Source organism: Papio anubis, chromosome 12 (genome assembly GCF_008728515.1).
Source record: "Papio anubis isolate 15944 chromosome 12, Panubis1.0, whole genome shotgun sequence".
Lineage (NCBI taxonomy): Eukaryota > Metazoa > Chordata > Mammalia > Primates > Cercopithecidae > Papio > Papio anubis.
The window spans coordinates 39350602-39368409 of record NC_044987.1 but is presented as its reverse complement, the minus strand read 5'-3'; the positions used below and the strand labels follow the sequence as shown (position 1 = coordinate 39368409).

General features: G+C 42.1%; 1 protein-coding gene across 1 annotated transcript; it reads left to right on the top strand.

Moving 5' to 3' along the window:
• The first annotated feature begins 5927 nt into the window (after nucleotides 1-5927).
• LOC101015068 (lysine-specific demethylase 4E-like) lies at nucleotides 5928-15391 on the top strand. The gene is given in 4 exon segments (XM_031653956.1): nucleotides 5928-7789; nucleotides 14045-14178; nucleotides 14181-14236; nucleotides 15278-15391. Coding segments are annotated over 4 exon segments (2166 nt in total).
• Nucleotides 15392-17808: the final 2417 nt, after the last annotated feature.

The window sequence follows — 17808 nt, the reverse complement described above, 5'->3', positions numbered from 1 at the left end:
TCGATAACTTATCAAAAGAAAAAGAAAAAATCAATAGCATGCAACAAAACTAGAAATTTGTTTTAAAAATAGAAAATATAGAGATGCTTTTTTCTGAAAGGTGAACATTCTTTATCGGGCAAGCTTTATGTAAGACAAAAACACAAGCCAAAACAGCCAAATTCCACTGGCTTTTCAAAGCTGTGATTTATTTGACATTGTTAATTCACTGGCTCAGTCCAATAAACAAGTCCCCACTAAGTGAGCAAGACAGTTTTTATCAGCAATGTGTGCTGTGCAGAAACTAAAGCAGGATTAGATAACAGAAGAATGCGCAGGGGCTGCCTGAGCTGCGGGTCCCGGATGGATTCACAGAGCAGGAGATCTTTTTGAGACCTAGTTGACCAAACGGAAAGTCCAGAGCAGAATTTTCCACTTGCAGGGAACAGCAAGTGCAATAGACCTACCATGGAAATTAGTGATTTTCTTTTTCCAGGAATACAAATGAAGCTTATTTGTGTCTCAGGCAGAGAGGGGAAGGGAGAGAGTCTGGGGACAGAACATGTAGAGCCTCACGTTTCAAGTTAAATGCATTATTTGGTGTTCCTTCAACTTGAGAAGGCATCAGAAGCTTAAAACAGCAATTGACAAGATGTGATTGATACATTTAAATAATCAGCTTAGTGGCTGTATGGAGAGTTTGCAACTAGGAGAAGCAGTTTGACCATTTATAATACAAGCGAAAGTGACAGTTGCTTAGGCTTAATTGTTAGTTTTGAAAATTACATAGCCAGCCTCATTAACATAGTGAAACTCAGTTTCGGCAGAAGAAAGTTTAAAAAAAATTACCTGCGTGGTGGCACATGTATTCCCAGCTGCTCAGGAGGCTGAGAGAGGAGGATCACCTGAGCCTGGGAAGTCAAAGTTGCAATCAGCCATGATTGCAGCACTGCAGTCTAGCCTGGGTGACAGAGCCAGACTCTGTCTTTAAAACCAACAACAAAAAAGCAGTGCACAAAACTGGACGGAACATATTTTGGAAATTGAAAATTATAGTTTTCATACAGAAAGAAACATTCTGAGAAGAAAGCCACCTTGCTCATTAAGTACTATCCTTCATAGGACCCTTCCTTTCTTCTCCTATCACCATTTCAGTAGGAAATTTTAAAGTAGAAATAATCAGAAATTGGTTCTTCTCTAAAGTTTTCAATAAACAGCAGAAAAACCCATATCTTCCTGCCTCTTCCATTCATTCAGGCAACTTTGTCTTTCCTAATATAACAAGAGAAGGAAGTTTATTCTTTGGAAAATTCAACCTGAGAGATAACTCAGAGACTCCAGGCACAGAGGAGGATGGAGTGAGATGCCTGGCTGAAATGAGGTTAAAGCTAACATGACATGGTGGAATCACAAGATGAGAGCATGCTGCATTCACAGGACAGGAGTAGCCCTAGAGAGCTGCTGGACCCACAGCACGTCTTGCATGACCAAGGAATAAACTTTTATGTGGTAGGTAAAAGCTTCATTGTGTCTGGACTGCAGTCGGCAGATGGCCTTCAGGGGCAGAGAGCCACCTCACCGAAGGCCATGCCTCTTCCCAGTTTGGCTGACATCCCATGACTTCTCAGTGCCGGAGGATAAAGCTTGGCCAACTCTGCTTAACCCAGGACAACCCTGCAAAGTCATTTGAGCTCCAGGGCTTCCTGCAGGATTGGCTGCCTATCTTTGGCCCTAACCCACAGATCAACATTTCCCTGTGCTCACACCTGCTTCCCATTCTTCCCTTTCTCAGATATGGATCCCAAGGACCCTCCTTAAGAAAGACCTTGGTGCTGAAGTCTTAGAGTCTGCTCTGTAGTAAACCTGACCTGCAACTGTACTTTAGGTTTCTTTGTGTGTTTAAAAGGCATATTTCCTTGAGAGAATAAAGATCAGTTACCACCCTGCTGAAATTATATTCCTTCTTTGCATGGTTGTTCAGTGATGTGAGGAGATTGAAGTGGCCACATGGGAATCTCAGCTTCCTATTTATGGCCTTATTGTTGTGACTCCATTGAAAATATGTTCCTTTGAACACCAGAGGTCATGAGGACAAAAAGGAAACATCTTACATTTGGCATGATGAATGAGTCCCTGTTCTATGCCTGGATTTACTGGAACCATGCACTCCGTCTCTTGAGAGGAACAGTCCCACGTCCAGAGCAATGGGCTCTTACATGCATTGCCAGTGGGAATATGACATCATACAGCCCCTTTGAAAAACTGTGTCAGTTGGCTGGGCGTGGTGGCTCATGCCTGTAATCCCAGCACTTTGGGAGGCCAAGGTGGGCAGATCACGAGGTCAGGAGATTGAGACCATCCTGGCTAACATGGTGAAATCCCGTCTCTATTAAAAAATACAAAAAAAATTAGCCGGGCATGGTGGCGGGTGCCTGTAGTCCCAGCTACTTGGGAGGCTAAGGCAGGAGAATGGTATGAACCCGGGAGGTGGAGCTTGCAGTGAGCTGAGATCACGCCATTGCACTGCAGCCTGGGCGACAGAGCAAGACTCCGTCTCAAAAAAAATTAAATAAATAAATAAATAAAAGAAAAAAGAAAAAAAAGCTGTGTCAGTCTTCAATAAACTTGCACACTCATCTGTCTCTGGCAATTCTCCTTCCAGGTATCTGCCCAACTGTCAAGAATAAAGAACTGTGAACAATCCATATATCTCCAAAAAGATGAGTAGAAAAACTATAGTGTATTAAAATATTATTCATCGATTAAAAGGAGTGAACTGCTGGTGCATGCCACAGGATAGATGATCTCACAAACATCCCGTATAGGAAAAGTAGCAAAATCCAAGTGAATTACATATTATGTGATTCCATTCCTATTCATTCTCAAATCAGTCCATACTCCCCTGTCATCATAGAACTTAGAAAGTGGTTGCCTCTGGTGGGGAGTGGGGATTGACTGGAAAACTCCTGTCCTGAGAGAATGCTATGGGGCTGTGCTAATGTTCTACATCTTTTATGTGTTGATTACATAGGTGTATATAATTTTTAAAACTCACTAAAGTGGAGACCTAAGATCTATCTGTTTTATTGCCTATATCTCAAACTGGAGAAAAGCAAATAGGAGACAAGACGAGGGCAGCTAGAAAAGTAAGAACCATCTTACTAAATTCTAGAAAGCTCAATCTTGGGTTAACATGCCATGCAAGTAGTTGTTTACTCTATTTTTTGTTGTTTTTATTGTACTGTTATTTTTCACTGTTTCTTTCTTTTTGTGAATGCATTTGATCCTCGGTTGGTTGAATCCACTGCTGCTGAACTCAGAGGATATGGAGGCCTGACTGCCTTCTATGACAAAGATATCTGTTCATAGACAGGAGTACATGTGAGCTCCAAGCGCTATCCATGTCCAAGCATTTTCAGAGCAACATTTTTTGTAAGAGGTCAGAAGTAGAAAGGAACCAAATGCCCATTAAAAACAAAAACATTTATACCATTGAATGAATTACAGCAGGGAAACGAGACATAGTACAGCTGCACAGAAGAACATAGATGAGGGAAATGCCACACAAAAAAATACATGAAAATACATAAAGCACAATTCTATTTATATTTATATAGGGTCATAGCATTTTCAAAATAGACAATATTTTAATTAATTTAATTCGTTTAGAATTCTTATGAAAGAGAGCTTTGTCACTTCTCAGCTATTTGTTTATTTAATCTTTATATCAGTATGAACTCGTAGATATTTATTTCATATTTTAGATGATAATTCAATGTACATATTTTCTTGCTCAATTTTTTTGAGATTTGGCCATTGAGAATTGTTTTCCTTCTGTCCCACTGGAAGTAACCGCATTTTTCATTGTGTGTATTTACGGAGTTTTTATTTTCCATGACTACAAATGCTTTGGGCTCTTTCTGTATATTACTTGCCCAGGTCTAGAAAGTGTTTTTTATCAATACTTCTACTTATGTATTTTTTCTTTAAAACTATCAGATTTTAGTTTTATTAATCATCTTTATTTTAGTATACATTTTCCCTTTTATTTTTCTATCATTATTTTTATCTTTCATTTTCTGTTGCACAATTTTCTTTTGTTTCGTTTTGTTTTTACTCACTGCTTGAGTTCAATGTGAAGATCAATAGGATTTTAGAAATGTGCATATTAATTTTCAAATAAATATGGTTGGATTCAGATTTTGTATTGTTGACTTTCAATTTCATTTCATTTTGGCCAGTATATTCATTTAATGTAATTTTTATTTGATATTTACTTTGTAGTCCTATATTGGTAAATTTATCTATTATAAATGTTACCTATGTACCAAAAAGCATTTTACATTTGCTTTTTAATTGTTACAGTCTCCGTCCTCAAAGTTCTTAACCTTGTACATATTTCTAAACATTATTAATTTTCTACTCTGCTTTATTGGTTTCTGAAAGCATAATGTTAAACACACACACACACACACACACACACACAAAACTCCCATCACGACTGCAGATTTTACTGTTTGACCTTACAACAACTCTCAGTCTTAGCTTCAGTGTGTCACTGTTGTGTGGTTAGGTGCATAAAGTTCATCCTTGTAATATTTTCCTATGAATTTTTTTCATTAACTATAAAATGTCCCTCTTGGATCTTATATATACATTGGATATTAATATTGCTACCCTCGGTATCTTTTAGTATTTATTTAGATTGCCTGTTCCCATAACTTGACTTTTAATCACTTAGCATTGTTCTAGGATTTAAATGTAAAATAAAAGGGAGGGGCCCGGATGGGTGGGATGCCTAATCTGGACCCAGCCCGGTGATTACATTAGCTGGGCACTGATTGGGTTAGGATGCCGCCCAGGTATAAAGCCAGGGTCTTTGCAACCTGGGGCTTCATTTGGAGTTCAGCTACCAAGAGGAGACCTTCTCTCTGGGTCCTGGAGTATTTTCGTCAGGAATTGTGAGTTTTTGGTGGAAGGTAGGTCATTTTATTTCTCTGTTGGAGCACTTTTTGATATTTGTCCTACTGAGAAAATTATTCTCACCCAAGTTGTTCATAAGATTCAGTTAAAATTTTTAAAACATCTCAGCAAGATTTTTAGCTATGCCCCCTAAGTTATCTCAATGTGCTTCATTTGTATTTCCTTTTCTATTCATGCCTATGGCTTTTCACTTCTCACCATCTTTTTGAAAAGTCAAGTTTTAGTTTTTTGTCATCATTCCCATTGAAGGTTCTGTTTCCTTTTGCAATGATTTCTGCTTGTGTCTTTATTTTCATTGTTTCCTTTGATGTTAATGCATCCAGTTTCTTGAGTGGCTTGCTTAATTCATTCCTTTGCAAACTTGATCATTTTCACTCTTAGTTTGATTAGATGCTCCTCTTTCTCTGTTTTATTATTTGACCTTATATCCTGATGTTAACACACCATACCCTTTAGGTTAGCTTAATACTGGCTGAGTATTTCTTTTGTCTGTTTATACATGTATTTTCAAATATTCTGTATTTTGTGTTGTTGTTGTTTAGGTTTATTGATTTAATTTCCTAGAAGAGATGCCCAGGTGCAGTGGAGTTACCAGCTACTGGGGCACCAAAGCCTGAGAATCAAGAGAAGCCTCACAGTGACACCCCCAACTGAGGAAACTCACAGAGCTGCAGGAGGAGCTGGGACTCCAGCTGGGGCACCTGCCCCACTGGGACATATTCTATTTTCTTTGGACAAAAAAATACTGACTCCTGGGAAAAATACGGACTCCTGAGTCCTCCTGGGAAGTCAGAAAGCCTGTGAAAGATCTCACTTGTTCGAAAGTTCAAGTGTGAATTACTCCCTCACAGATAAACCAAAGTATTTTGAATAACAAAGGGGAGAAAAGAAATTACTCCCCAGCACTCTCAGGCATCTAGAGGACACCTAAGAACTTGGGAGTCAGCTACTTCTTGTGTGCAGCCATGAAGTCTGCGCACTCTGATCCCCAGAACACAAGTCATACCATCATGACTTTTTACCCGACCATGGAAGAATTTACAGATTTCAACAAATATGTTGCTTACATGGAGTCCCAAGGCGCACACCGAGCTGGCCTTGCCAAGGTAATTCCACCCAAGGAATGGAAAGCCAGAAAGACTTACGATGATATCGAAGACATCTTAGTAGCCACTCCCCTCCAGCAGGTGACCTCTGGGCAGGCAGGGGTGTTTACTCAATACCATAAAAAGAAGAAAGCCATGACTGTGGGGAAGTATCGCCACTTGGCAAACAGTAAAAAACATCAGACTCCACCACACCGGAATTTTGCAGATTTGGAGCAACAGTACTGGAAGAGCCACCCCGGTAATCCACCAATTTATGGTGCTGATATCAGCGGCTCCTTATTTGAAGAAAGCACTAAACAATGGAACCTAGGACACCTGGGAACAATTCTGGACCTGCTGGAGCAGGAATGTGGGGTTGTCATCGAGGGTGTCAACACACCCTACCTGTACTTTGGCATGTGGAAGACCACGTTCGCTTGGCACACGGAGGACATGGATCTTTATAGCATCAACTACCTGCACTTTGGGGAGCCCAAAACTTGGTACGTGGTGCCCCCAGAACATGGTCAGCGCCTGGAACGCCTGGCCAGGGAGCTCTTCCCAGGCATTTCCCGGGGCTGTGAGGGCTTCCTGCGGCACAAGGTGGCCCTCATCTCACCGACAGTTCTCAAAAAGAACGGGATCCCTTTCAATCGCATGACTCAAGAGGCTGGGGAGTTCATGGTGACCTTTCCCTATGGCTACCATGCTGGCTTCAACCATGGCTTCAACTGTGCAGAGGCCATCAATTTTGCCACTCCACGATGGATTGATTATGGCAAAGTAGCTTCACAGTGTAGCTGTGGGGAGGCGAGGGTGACCTTTTCCATGGACGCCTTCGTGCACATCCTGCAACCAGAGAGCTATGAGCTTTGGAAACACAAGCAAGACTTGACCATTGTGGATCACACAGAGCCCAGGGTTGCAGAAAACCAAGAGGTGAGCACCTGGAGGGAGGACATAGCACTTAGGAGAGCTGCTCTGGGCCTGAGGCATCTCTGGAACCACATAACCAGCTGTCCCATACAGACTGTGGCCCCAGGGCTCTGTTACAATCCAAAGGGCCATGGCACCGATGCTGTGCCTGGATCTGCATTCCAAACCCTGGAGACATCAGCCCGGATTCTTCCCCCTTCCACTGGAAGGCGGGGTCGTGGTCGCCGTCCTCGAGAACTGGGGACTGAGGCGACAACTGTTCCGTCTGCAGCTAAGAGGCGCCTCTCAGTGGGGACAGGGAGCAGAGCTCCAGGCCGCAAACCTCAGCTCCAGTTCGCCGATGAAACTTTGACAGACAAACCCGCACCTTTGAGCAGTGGCCTTCCGCATTTTGCCAAGGCTTCTGGCTGCTGTTGTGCCCCTGATCTTCAACCCCTGGGGCCCCCACTGGATCCTGATGAACCCATGCACCCTGGCCCCTGCCTACTATCCCTCGACAGCACTGCTACTAGTCTTCCTGAAGTTGTCACCATGACTCCTTCCAATGTCATTGTGCCTTTGATTACGTTGTCCAGGGACACCGGTGGGGACTGGAAATCCCCGGAGAACCTGGCCAAGGTTGCAGCAATGGACCACTCTTATGCCTCTAGGGTTCTGACCCCAACTGAGTTTTCCTGGGCCCCTGAGTCATCTGCTGGGGCTAAAGACAGGCAGAGATACAATGCTAAATCTGGGGATATTTTCCTCCAATGCATGATCAATCCTCTGGACCCATGGCTATTGAATATGGTGCCAAATGTCAAGTGATATCTACTTCTTATCCCAATCCCAGGAATCAGAGAAGATTCCTGCCAAGCACAATTCTGGCCTGGGCCTCTCCACAGTGAAGATTCTTTACCTCCAATAACTGACAAATTTCCAAGGCCCCAGATTCCGTCTCCAACTGTGACAACCAGGACTCTCAGAGACCACTGAACTCCCCACCCCAAAGGTTGCCATAGGATGTTGTAATATCCCTCAGGGACTCTCTGTCTACTCCTAATCATTGTGCCTGTGGCTTTCACCATGGCCCAGATGCCATGGACAACACTTGCTGCTGTTGTCCCCTCAGGATACCTCCCTTACAGTGCTATGGGTCCAGATCCCACTGCAATTTGGACTCACATTGGATGATGCTGAGAATCTCACTGAGTCCCTTATTTTTACCTTCCGTCTGGTCCTGTATTTCTCTGGCCCTGGCTTCCACTGGACATTGCTACAGCCCCAGTGAGGTTCGGGGCTTCTCACAGTCCTTCAACTGCAACATGTTCTCCACCCCAGGCCACTATCCACTGTTCATGCACAAACTAGACCTGTAGACCAACTGAGTCTGCTATCCATTCATGGCCCCAGAGATATTTTGTAATGTTATTGATGTTTATTAAATTTGCTATCTCTACTGTACATCTGCAAAGTAAAGAAAAAAATCCTTAATACATGTTTTTAAAATTAGAATTATATAAAAGATGTATCAAAAAAAGTGATGAAGAAAAGTGATTGAGATAAAGGAATGGCAAAGGTATACCTAGGAAAGAACAAACATAAAAGTAGAGTCACAGATCTTAGTATCAGTCTAAGTTGAATGAAGACCCAAGGTACATAGAAGGTCTCTCTTCAATGTAAAAGGCTAAATTTCAGAATGAAATTGCAGCAGTCATGAGTATTGAAGTAAGTTTGATAAAGTATGACTTATAGCATATAAAACGGAAAGAGACTCATTAAACACAGGCACATTGAAGTCATGGACATGGTGTAAATCTCATGTGGAACTGTAATCCCCAATGTTGGATTTAGGGTCTGGCAGGAGGTGATTGGATCATGGGGGCGGTTTCTCGTGAACTGTTTTGCACCATCACCCTGGTGTTGTTCTCCCATTAGAATTCTCACAAGATCTCATTGTTTAAAAGTCTATAGCATGGCTGGGTGTGGTGGCTTATGCCTGTAATCCCAGCACTTTGGGAGGCTGAGGCAGGCAGATCACCTGAGGTCAGGAGTTTTATACTGGCCTGGCCAACATGGTGAAAACCCATCTCTACTAAAAATACAAAAATTAGCTGGGCGTGGTGGTGGGCACCTGTAATCCCAGCTACTTGGGATGGTGAGGTGGAAGAATCACTTGGACCTGGAAGGTGGAGGTTGCAGTGAGCCGAGATCATGCCACTGCACTCCAGCCTGGGTGACAGAGTGAGACTCCACCTCAAGATAGATAGATAAATAAATAAATAAATAAATAAATAAATAAATAAATAAATAAATGTGTGTAGCACCTCCCCACCATCTTTCTTCTTTGTGATCCAGCCATTAAGATGTGCCTGCTTGTCCTTCACCTTCTGCCATGATTGCAAATTTCCTGAGGCCTCTCCAGAAGCAGAAGCTTCTATGCTTTCTGTATAGCCTTCAGAACCACGACTCAAATAAAACTCTGTTCTACATAAATTACCCAGTCTCAAGTATTTTTCTTATAGCAACGAGAGAATGAACTACTACAGCAAGTTGGTACCAGGAATAGGTCATTGTTACAAAGATTTCTGAAAATGTAGAAGTGGCTTTGGAATTGGGTAATCAGCAGAGGTTGGAAGAGTGTGGAGGGCCCAGAAGACTATAGGGGGTTGAGGGAAAGTTTGGAACTTCCTAGACACTTGTTATACTGTTGTTACAAAAATGCTGATAGTGATATGGAAAATGAATTCCAGTGTGAGTAGGTCTCAGATTGAGAAGAAGAATTTATTGAGAACTGGAGCAAAGTTTACTTCTGTTATGTGTTAGCCAAGAGGTTGGCTGCACTGTGCCCCTTTCTAGGGACTTGTGAAACTTTGAACTTGAGAGTGATGATTTAGGGTAACTGGCAGAAGAAATTTTTAAGCAGCAAAGAGTTTAAGATCTGGCCTGTCTTCTTATAACAGCCTAGGCTCACATTCATGAACAAAGAAATGACCTGAAAGTGGAACTTATATCCAGTTCCAGTGAAGCAGAGTACAAAAGGGAAGCAAAATGTAAAAGTTTAAGAAATTTGCAGCCTGGCCATGTAGCGGAAGAGAAAAGCACACTTTTAGGGGAGGAATTCAAGCTGACTGCAGAAATTTACATCACTAAAAGGAAGGCAAGTACTAGTAGCCAAAATATTAAGAAAAACATCTTGAAGGCATATGAGAGACCTTCCTGGCAATGCTTCCCATCAGAGGCCTGGAGGTCTGGGAGGACAGAACGGTTTTGTGGACCATGCTTAGAGCCCTGCTGTCCTGTACAGTCTGTGGACACTGCTGCCTGCATACCAGTTGCTCCAGCTCTCGCTGTGGCTCAAGGGGCCCAGGAAGAGTTCAGACCATTGCTTCAGAGTGTGCAAGCCATAAGCCTTGGAGGCTTCCACATGGTGTTAAGTCCAAGGGTGCACAGAATGCTAGAACTGAGGGTTGAGAATTTCTGATTAGATTTCAGAGGATGTATGGAAAAGCCTGCATGTCCAGGCAGAAGTCTGCTGCAGGGGAAAGGGTCTCACAGAGAACCTCCACTATAGCAGTACAGAGCAGAAATGTGAGGTTGGAACCCCCATGCAGAGTCCCCACTGCGTACTGCCTAGCAGAGTTGTGAGAAAAGGATCACTTTCCTCCAGATCCCTGAATGGTAGACCAACCAGCAGTTTCCACCCTACTTCTGGAAAAGCTGCAGGCACTTAACACAAGCCCATGAGAGCAGCTGCAGGGGCTGAACCCTGCAAAGACACAGGAGCACAGCTACACAAGTCCTTGGGAGTACACATCATGCACTATTGTGCTCTGGATATGAGACATGGAGTCAAAGGAGTCTATTTTGGAAGTATAAGATTTTATGTCTGCCCTGCTAAGTTTCAGACTTGCTTGGGGTCTCTAGCTTCTTTCTTTTGGCCAATTTCTCCCTTTTGGAACAGGAGTCTTTACCCAATGCCTGTACCCCCACTCTATCTTGGAAGTAACTAACTTGTTTTTTATTTTACATGCTTATAGTCAGAAGGGATTTGCCTTGTCTCAGATGAGACTTTGGACTTTGGACATTTCAGTTAATGGTGAAATGAGTTAAGACTTTGGGGAACATTTGAGAAGGCATGATTATACAGTGCAATGTGAGAAGGGCATGAGATTTAGGAGGGGGCCAGGGAAGGATTGATATGGTTTGGATCTATATCCCAACTCAAATCTCATGTAGAATTGAAATCCTCAGTTTTGGAGGTGCGGTGTGGTGGGAGGTGATTGGCTCATGGTGGTGGTTTCTCATGAATGGTTTAGCACCATCCCCCTAGTGCTGTTCTTGTGATAGAGTTCTCACAAGATCTGGTTGTTTAAAAGTGTGTAGTGCTTCCCCCCTCTCTCTCTTCCTCCTGCTCTCACCATGAAAGATGTGCCTACTTCCTCTTTGCCTTACATCATGATTGTAGGTTTCCTGAGGCCTCCCCCAAACCAGACACCTCTATGCTTCCTGTACAGCCCGCAGACCTGTGAGCCAATTAAACCTCTTTTCCTTATAAATTACCTGGGTATATTCTTTATAGCAAAGTGAGAATGAACTAATATAGTCACCTTATTAATCCAAGCCAGAACAAACAGAGAAAGCTAAGGATATGAAAAACTTAGACAACATTAACAATAAGGTAGAACTGACAAACCAGATAATAGAAAATACTTCCTCTCTTCAGGTGCTGTTGACAGCTGTTGTGAAACCTCTGGTTCTTGTCTTCTTAGTTTAAAATAATTTAAACAAGAGACATACAGCAAAATAAGTATAGCATAGAGTAATTTATTGTGAAAGAAAAATAATATTTTGAAAGTTAGGTGCAGAATAGACTGTACACACTAAGAGGGGAGGAATTCAGGATGGGCTGCTTGTTAGGGTGAGACAGCATTGATCATTGCTGGAGAAACCCCCATTATGGGAGTTTTACATGGTTATTCATAAGGAGGTGGTAACAGGTGTTACTAGTACACAGGTTCTGATGGTCTTCTGTACATGTACAGTAGCTGTACATGCTTATTCATACATCCCATGTCTCATTAGTATCTTAAATCTCCCCATGGGTGTGTTTTTTACTTGTAATGAACAAAAGATCAGTTTGAGGACAGGTAAAATCAAAATGTGCATGCTCTCTAGAAGGGAAAGTCCCTACTAAAGATAGCTTTGCTTGAGTGAGCTCAGTTACAATATGAATGCTAAGGCTTATTGTATTGGCTGTATGGTCACCACAGTCACTGCATCCCAAGTATATTTCATGTCCTTGACAACCTATCCTGCCAAGGAATCAATCACAAAATTTGACAGCATATCAGTGTGAATAGAAAATATCAATATCTTCTTTAAACAAAATGAAAAAAATTCAAACATTCTGAATTATCATGCAATAACACTTGAAATATTTTTGAAAGTCAGAAAATGTACAGGTCCTTTTCCTGGCAGGTTAAATTTTTTCATTGAATGGATTTCATATTTGAGGGAAGCACAAACCATAAAAGCCAAATTTCCACAAAACAATAAATATCTATTAAGAATATGAACTGTAGAGCAAGACAGCCTGATTTTGAATTCCAGGTTCTCTTACCAGCTTGTGTGACCTTGAAAATAACTTAACTTTATGACTCAGTTTCCTCAATGTAAAATGGAGATAGCACTTACCTCATGTGTTTAGTTGACAGTTCTATGAGTGAATATATGTAACTTGCTAATACCAATGCCTGGAATACAATAAGCATTTACTGGAGTGTTTTTAAATTTAAATAAATTTAAATAAGTTTAAGAAATAAATTCCTGTGTATGAAATACAGAAAGATGGCGGAAGACCTGACTCTTCAAAAATGACAAGGATTAGATAATTTCACAGAGGAATTGTGTGAAATTTTTATTTCAAGTATGCATAGGCCTTTAAAATGAGAAAAAATTCAAGTTTAAAAATAAGCACATCATTGACAGAAAATCCTAATGAATTGCAGAATGAGAGAAAATGATGGACAAAACTTATTGATGAGCACCAATGTAAAAATTTTAACTTAAATATTAGCTAAGAGAATCTAAGTACATTAAAAGAATGACATACAAAGACTACATGGGGTTTATTGCAGGAAGGCAGTGATGGTTTAAACAAGGAAATCTAGGAATATAACTTATCCCGTAAATGCAACCAGAAGAAAAGTTATATGATCATGTTTATAGATGTTGATAGGCATTTGATATAATTCAACAGTCTTGTTTTACACACACCCACAAGGAAGCAATGAATCCTTCCTTAAAATAAAATTCAAAAATTCTCTATCTACTAGTTAGCTATTTTAGACCCAAGCCAGCATTTTCCTTAATGTGAGGTATTTGAAGCATTTCAGTCAATAATTTATGGAATTAGTGCTGTTAACCACTGCAAAAATTTTTAGAGCTATGATTGATGGAAGGGAAGAGACAAAATTTATTTTGTTGTAGTTGTAGTTGAAAAGGCTGAAGGCAGGGAAAACTCAAGGAGGGGGCTAAATATCTGAATGGCTTCCCTATGGCCACCATGCTGACTTTACCTATGGCTTCAATTTCAGGGAGGCCATGAATTTTGCCACCATGTGATAAGCAAAGTGGCCTCTCAGTGCAGTGTTGAGGAAGTCATTGTGACCTTTTCCCTGTACACTGTCATGGGCATCCTGTAACCCAAGTGCTATGAGCTGTGGAAATCTAGACAAGAAGGATTAGTTGCAGACCCCATGGAATCCAGGGCACAGGCCAGCCTGGAGATGCCCAGCTCGTGGAAGATCCAAGTGCCTGAGAGGGCTCTCTGGACTGAGGCACCACCCGTGTCACCAGGGCCATGACCCACTCGGCCTAAGACCTCCACCTGTGGTGCCTGTTGCCTCACATTTCTGTGCCCGGTGTTCCTGTGGCCAATTTAGCCTGCAGTGATGCTTCCTAGCCCAGGACCTTAGCTTGGACCTACTGCCCACCCTGGCTTTGTCAACCTTGGTCTGAACCTTTCAACTGGTAGATGTGGTTGTGGTCCTTATCCTTTGTAACTGGTGGTTCAGAAGTCAATCCTCCAGGCTCCTTCTGGCCAGAAGGTACCTTTTGGTGGTCACAGACTGCACACCTCCAGGCACTGAACCTAAGCCCCTGCCCACAGATGCAGCTTTGATGGATAGGCCTGTACCACCGAGCCCAGGATCCAGCATCCTGCCAAGGATTCTGGGTGCTGCTGGGGCCCCGCCCCTGTGCCCATGGTCAGCTTTTATACCCCACTGCTCTGCTCTGTGGGGGCTTCTTGAGATTGGTCATATTTACAACTCAGAATTTTTGGCAAATTTTCAGGCCACTAAAACTGCAGTGCCTCCCAGTGCTTAGTTCCTGTGGTGAGGCCCCTGGGCACTGCTGAGTCCAAGGTGATTACCAAATTCACCATATTTTCTTCATCCTCTCAGATGTTATAATATCTTGACACTTCTACTTCTGCGTCACCAGTTGAGATTTTATCCACTGGAGATGAGTATCTCTCAGAACGAGGTCTTCCTGGGTTTGCCAAGAGCTCATCTATCCCAGTGTCCCAAACTCTGGACCAACTATAGAGGCTGCTGAACTTCTGAAGAATTTGGAGTGTGGTTACCCTTCAATGGTCTTCTTCCCTTCTCTCTCCCTCCCTCCCTCCCTCAACTCTCCCCTTCTTGCAAAACTAGCCTTTTATAGCCAATTAGGTCAATAGAGTCAGAAAAAAAAGCATCATATTTCTAAGTCATTGAGATATTTAAAATGTGACATCGCCAGTATTTGTTCACAAATATATTAAAGGTCACCAACAAGTAAAATCGGACTTTCTTTCTAATATTGTAATTTCAAAAACATTGCAGGAAGAGGTTATTCTCCATGCATTTTTCTTTGCAGTTATTTGAGAACATTCCAGGCAACACTTATTAATATTTTATGGACTGGTTACATTTTGTGGTGGTGAGTGAGCTCAGCGTATGGTTATGAGGTTCTGGCTGTCTGGCTGTGTGGGAGCACTGGATTGCAGTTATGCTTTGAGGATAGCTTGGTAGGACCAGCCTGGCACTCAGCCAAATAGCAGGACCCAAGTTGCTGGGAAAGATGAACAGCCCTAGGATAAAAGGGCCATCATCCGACTCTCTTCTCTCCCAGGCTCCACTGCCTGGGAGAGAACATAAAGCTGTGTGCATACTTCACACTGGTAATTCATTGACTCAGCCTAATAAATAAACCCCCAAGTAAGTGAACAAGACAGTTTCAGTCAGGAACGTGTGTTTGTGTAGGAACTAAAGCAGGATTGGACAACAGGGCAGAATGGGCAGAGGCTGGCTGAGCTGCTGGTCCAGGAAGGCTTCAGAGAACAGGAGACCTTTTGGGGCCCCAACAGAGAAAAATAAGAAGGTCCAGAGTGGGATTTTCCACCTGCAGGGAACTGTAAGTGCAATAGGCCTAATATAGAACTTGATGAGTTGTTTTACCAGTGATACGACAGAGGCTTATTTATATCTGGGGCACACAGAAGAAGAGGCAGAGATCAGACCACTTAGGCCCTGCGACTCATGTTAATTGCATTATTGGGTATTCTATCAACTTGAATTGAGAAGGCACTGGAGGTGTAAAACAGCAGTGAAGATGTGATTTATACGTTTAAACAATCAGCTTAGTTGCTCTGTGGAGAATGTACCAGAAGGAGAAAGAGTTAGACCATCTACAATACAAGTGAGAGCGACAGTTGCTTAGACTCAATTGTTCATATTGAAAATGCACAGAAGTGGACAAATTCAAAACTTATTTTGGAAATTGAAAGTGATAGTTTTGGATGTAGAAGGAAACATTCAGAGAAGCAAGCCACCCCTCCCCTTAGTACTACTCTTGCTTAACTGCCCTTACAGAATGTTATTAAGGCTCCAAAGTTGAGGCTTCAGGCAATTTGAGAGCCAAAGTAATAAACAATTGGTGCTTGCCTGAACTTTTCAATAAAGAACAGAAAAACCCAAATTTTCTTGCCTATCTCACTCATTCACACAACTTTGTCATTCCTAATGCAATAAGAGATGGAAGTTTATTCTTTATAAAATTCAAGCTGAGAGGCTGAACACAGAGTCTGTAGGCACACAGGAAGACGGAGTGAGTTGCCTGGCTGAAAAGGGGCTAAAGCTAATACTGAGATGGTGGAACCACAAGATGAAAGCATACTGGATTCATTGGAAGGGAGAAGCCCTAGAGAACTGCTGGACCTACAGTACATCTTGCATGACCAAATCAATTTTTATGTGATAGGAAAAAGTCTCATTGGCCCTGGAATGCAGGAGGCAGACAGCCTTCAGCTGCAGAGAGCTGCCTTACCCAAGGCCATGTCTCCTCTGAGTGTAGCCCATATCCGATGACTGCTCAGTGCTGGAGCATAATGCTTGGCCATCTCTGCTGAACTCAGGACAATTCTGAGGGCCATCTGAGCTCCAGAGTCCCTGCAGGATCAGCTGACTATCTTTGGGCATCAACCACAGATCAACTTTTCTCTGTGCTCAAACCTTCTTCCTATCCTTCCCTTACTCAGATATAGATCCCAAAGGCACTCTAAAGATCTTGGTGCTGAAGTCTTGGAGTCTGCTCCGTAGTGGACCTGAACTGCAATTGTACTTTAGGTTTCTTTGTGTTTCAAAGGCATAATTTCCTTGAGAGAATAAAGATTGGTCCCCCTGCTGAGAAATTATAATCCTTCTTTGCATGGTTATTTAGGGATGTGAGGAGCTAGAAATGGCCATGAGACAGAATCTCAACTTCCAATGTATGGAACTATTGTTGTGACAGCCATTGAAAACATGCCACTTTGAATACCAGAAGTCACAAAGACAAGAAGCAAACATCTTACTTTTGGCATGATGGATCAGTCCCAGTTTTACACCTGGATTTACTAGAACCATGCACTCTGGCTCTAGAAGAAACAATCCCATTTCCAGAGCAACCGACTCTCACATGCATTGCTACTGGGAATGTACCATCATACAGCCCCTTTGAAAAACCGTTTGTCAATGTTCTATAAACTTAAGCACCCATCCATCTATAGCAGTTCTCCTCCTAAATACCTACACATTTTATAAGAATCACGAACTGTGGATAATTCACACATCTCTGAATATATAAGTAGAAAAATTCATAGCTTATTAAAACTTGTAGCTTATTTAATATTATTCAGCAACAAAATGGAATGTATTGCTGGTACATGCAACAGGAATAGCTGGATCTTACAAACATCAGATTTGGAAACTATAAAATAGGAAAACCTATTGTATATTTTTATTCATATTCATTGCAAACATAGACCAAAGTAAGCTGTGGTCATCGAGTTTAGAACATGATTGCCTCTGGTGGGAAGCAGGGTCCTGGCGTGAGAGAATGTGATGGGGCCGTGGGAATGTTCTACATCTCCTTTTGGGTGATGATTACATGGGTGTATGTGATTGTTAAAACTCACTGACATGGAGCCCTATGGTGTATGCATTTTTATTGCACGTATTTTAAACTGGAGAAAACTGAACAGGAGACAAGATAGGAGCAGCTGGAAAAGTGGGAACCATCTTAAGAAACAGTGGAAAGCTGAATGCTAGGTTGGTAGGGAGAAAACCTGGAGGGTAATGGAATCCCCAGTGCAGAACCAAAAGGAATCAAGATTTTGTGACACCAGGTACCTCCAGAGTTGGGAGTAAAAGTAAGGCTAAACACATAGATTTTGATAAAAATCTGTTGGAGAAGTTACTTTAGTTCCTTGGGTCAGCTCCATTAAGTTAGCATCTGGGTGACTACTTCTGCCAAT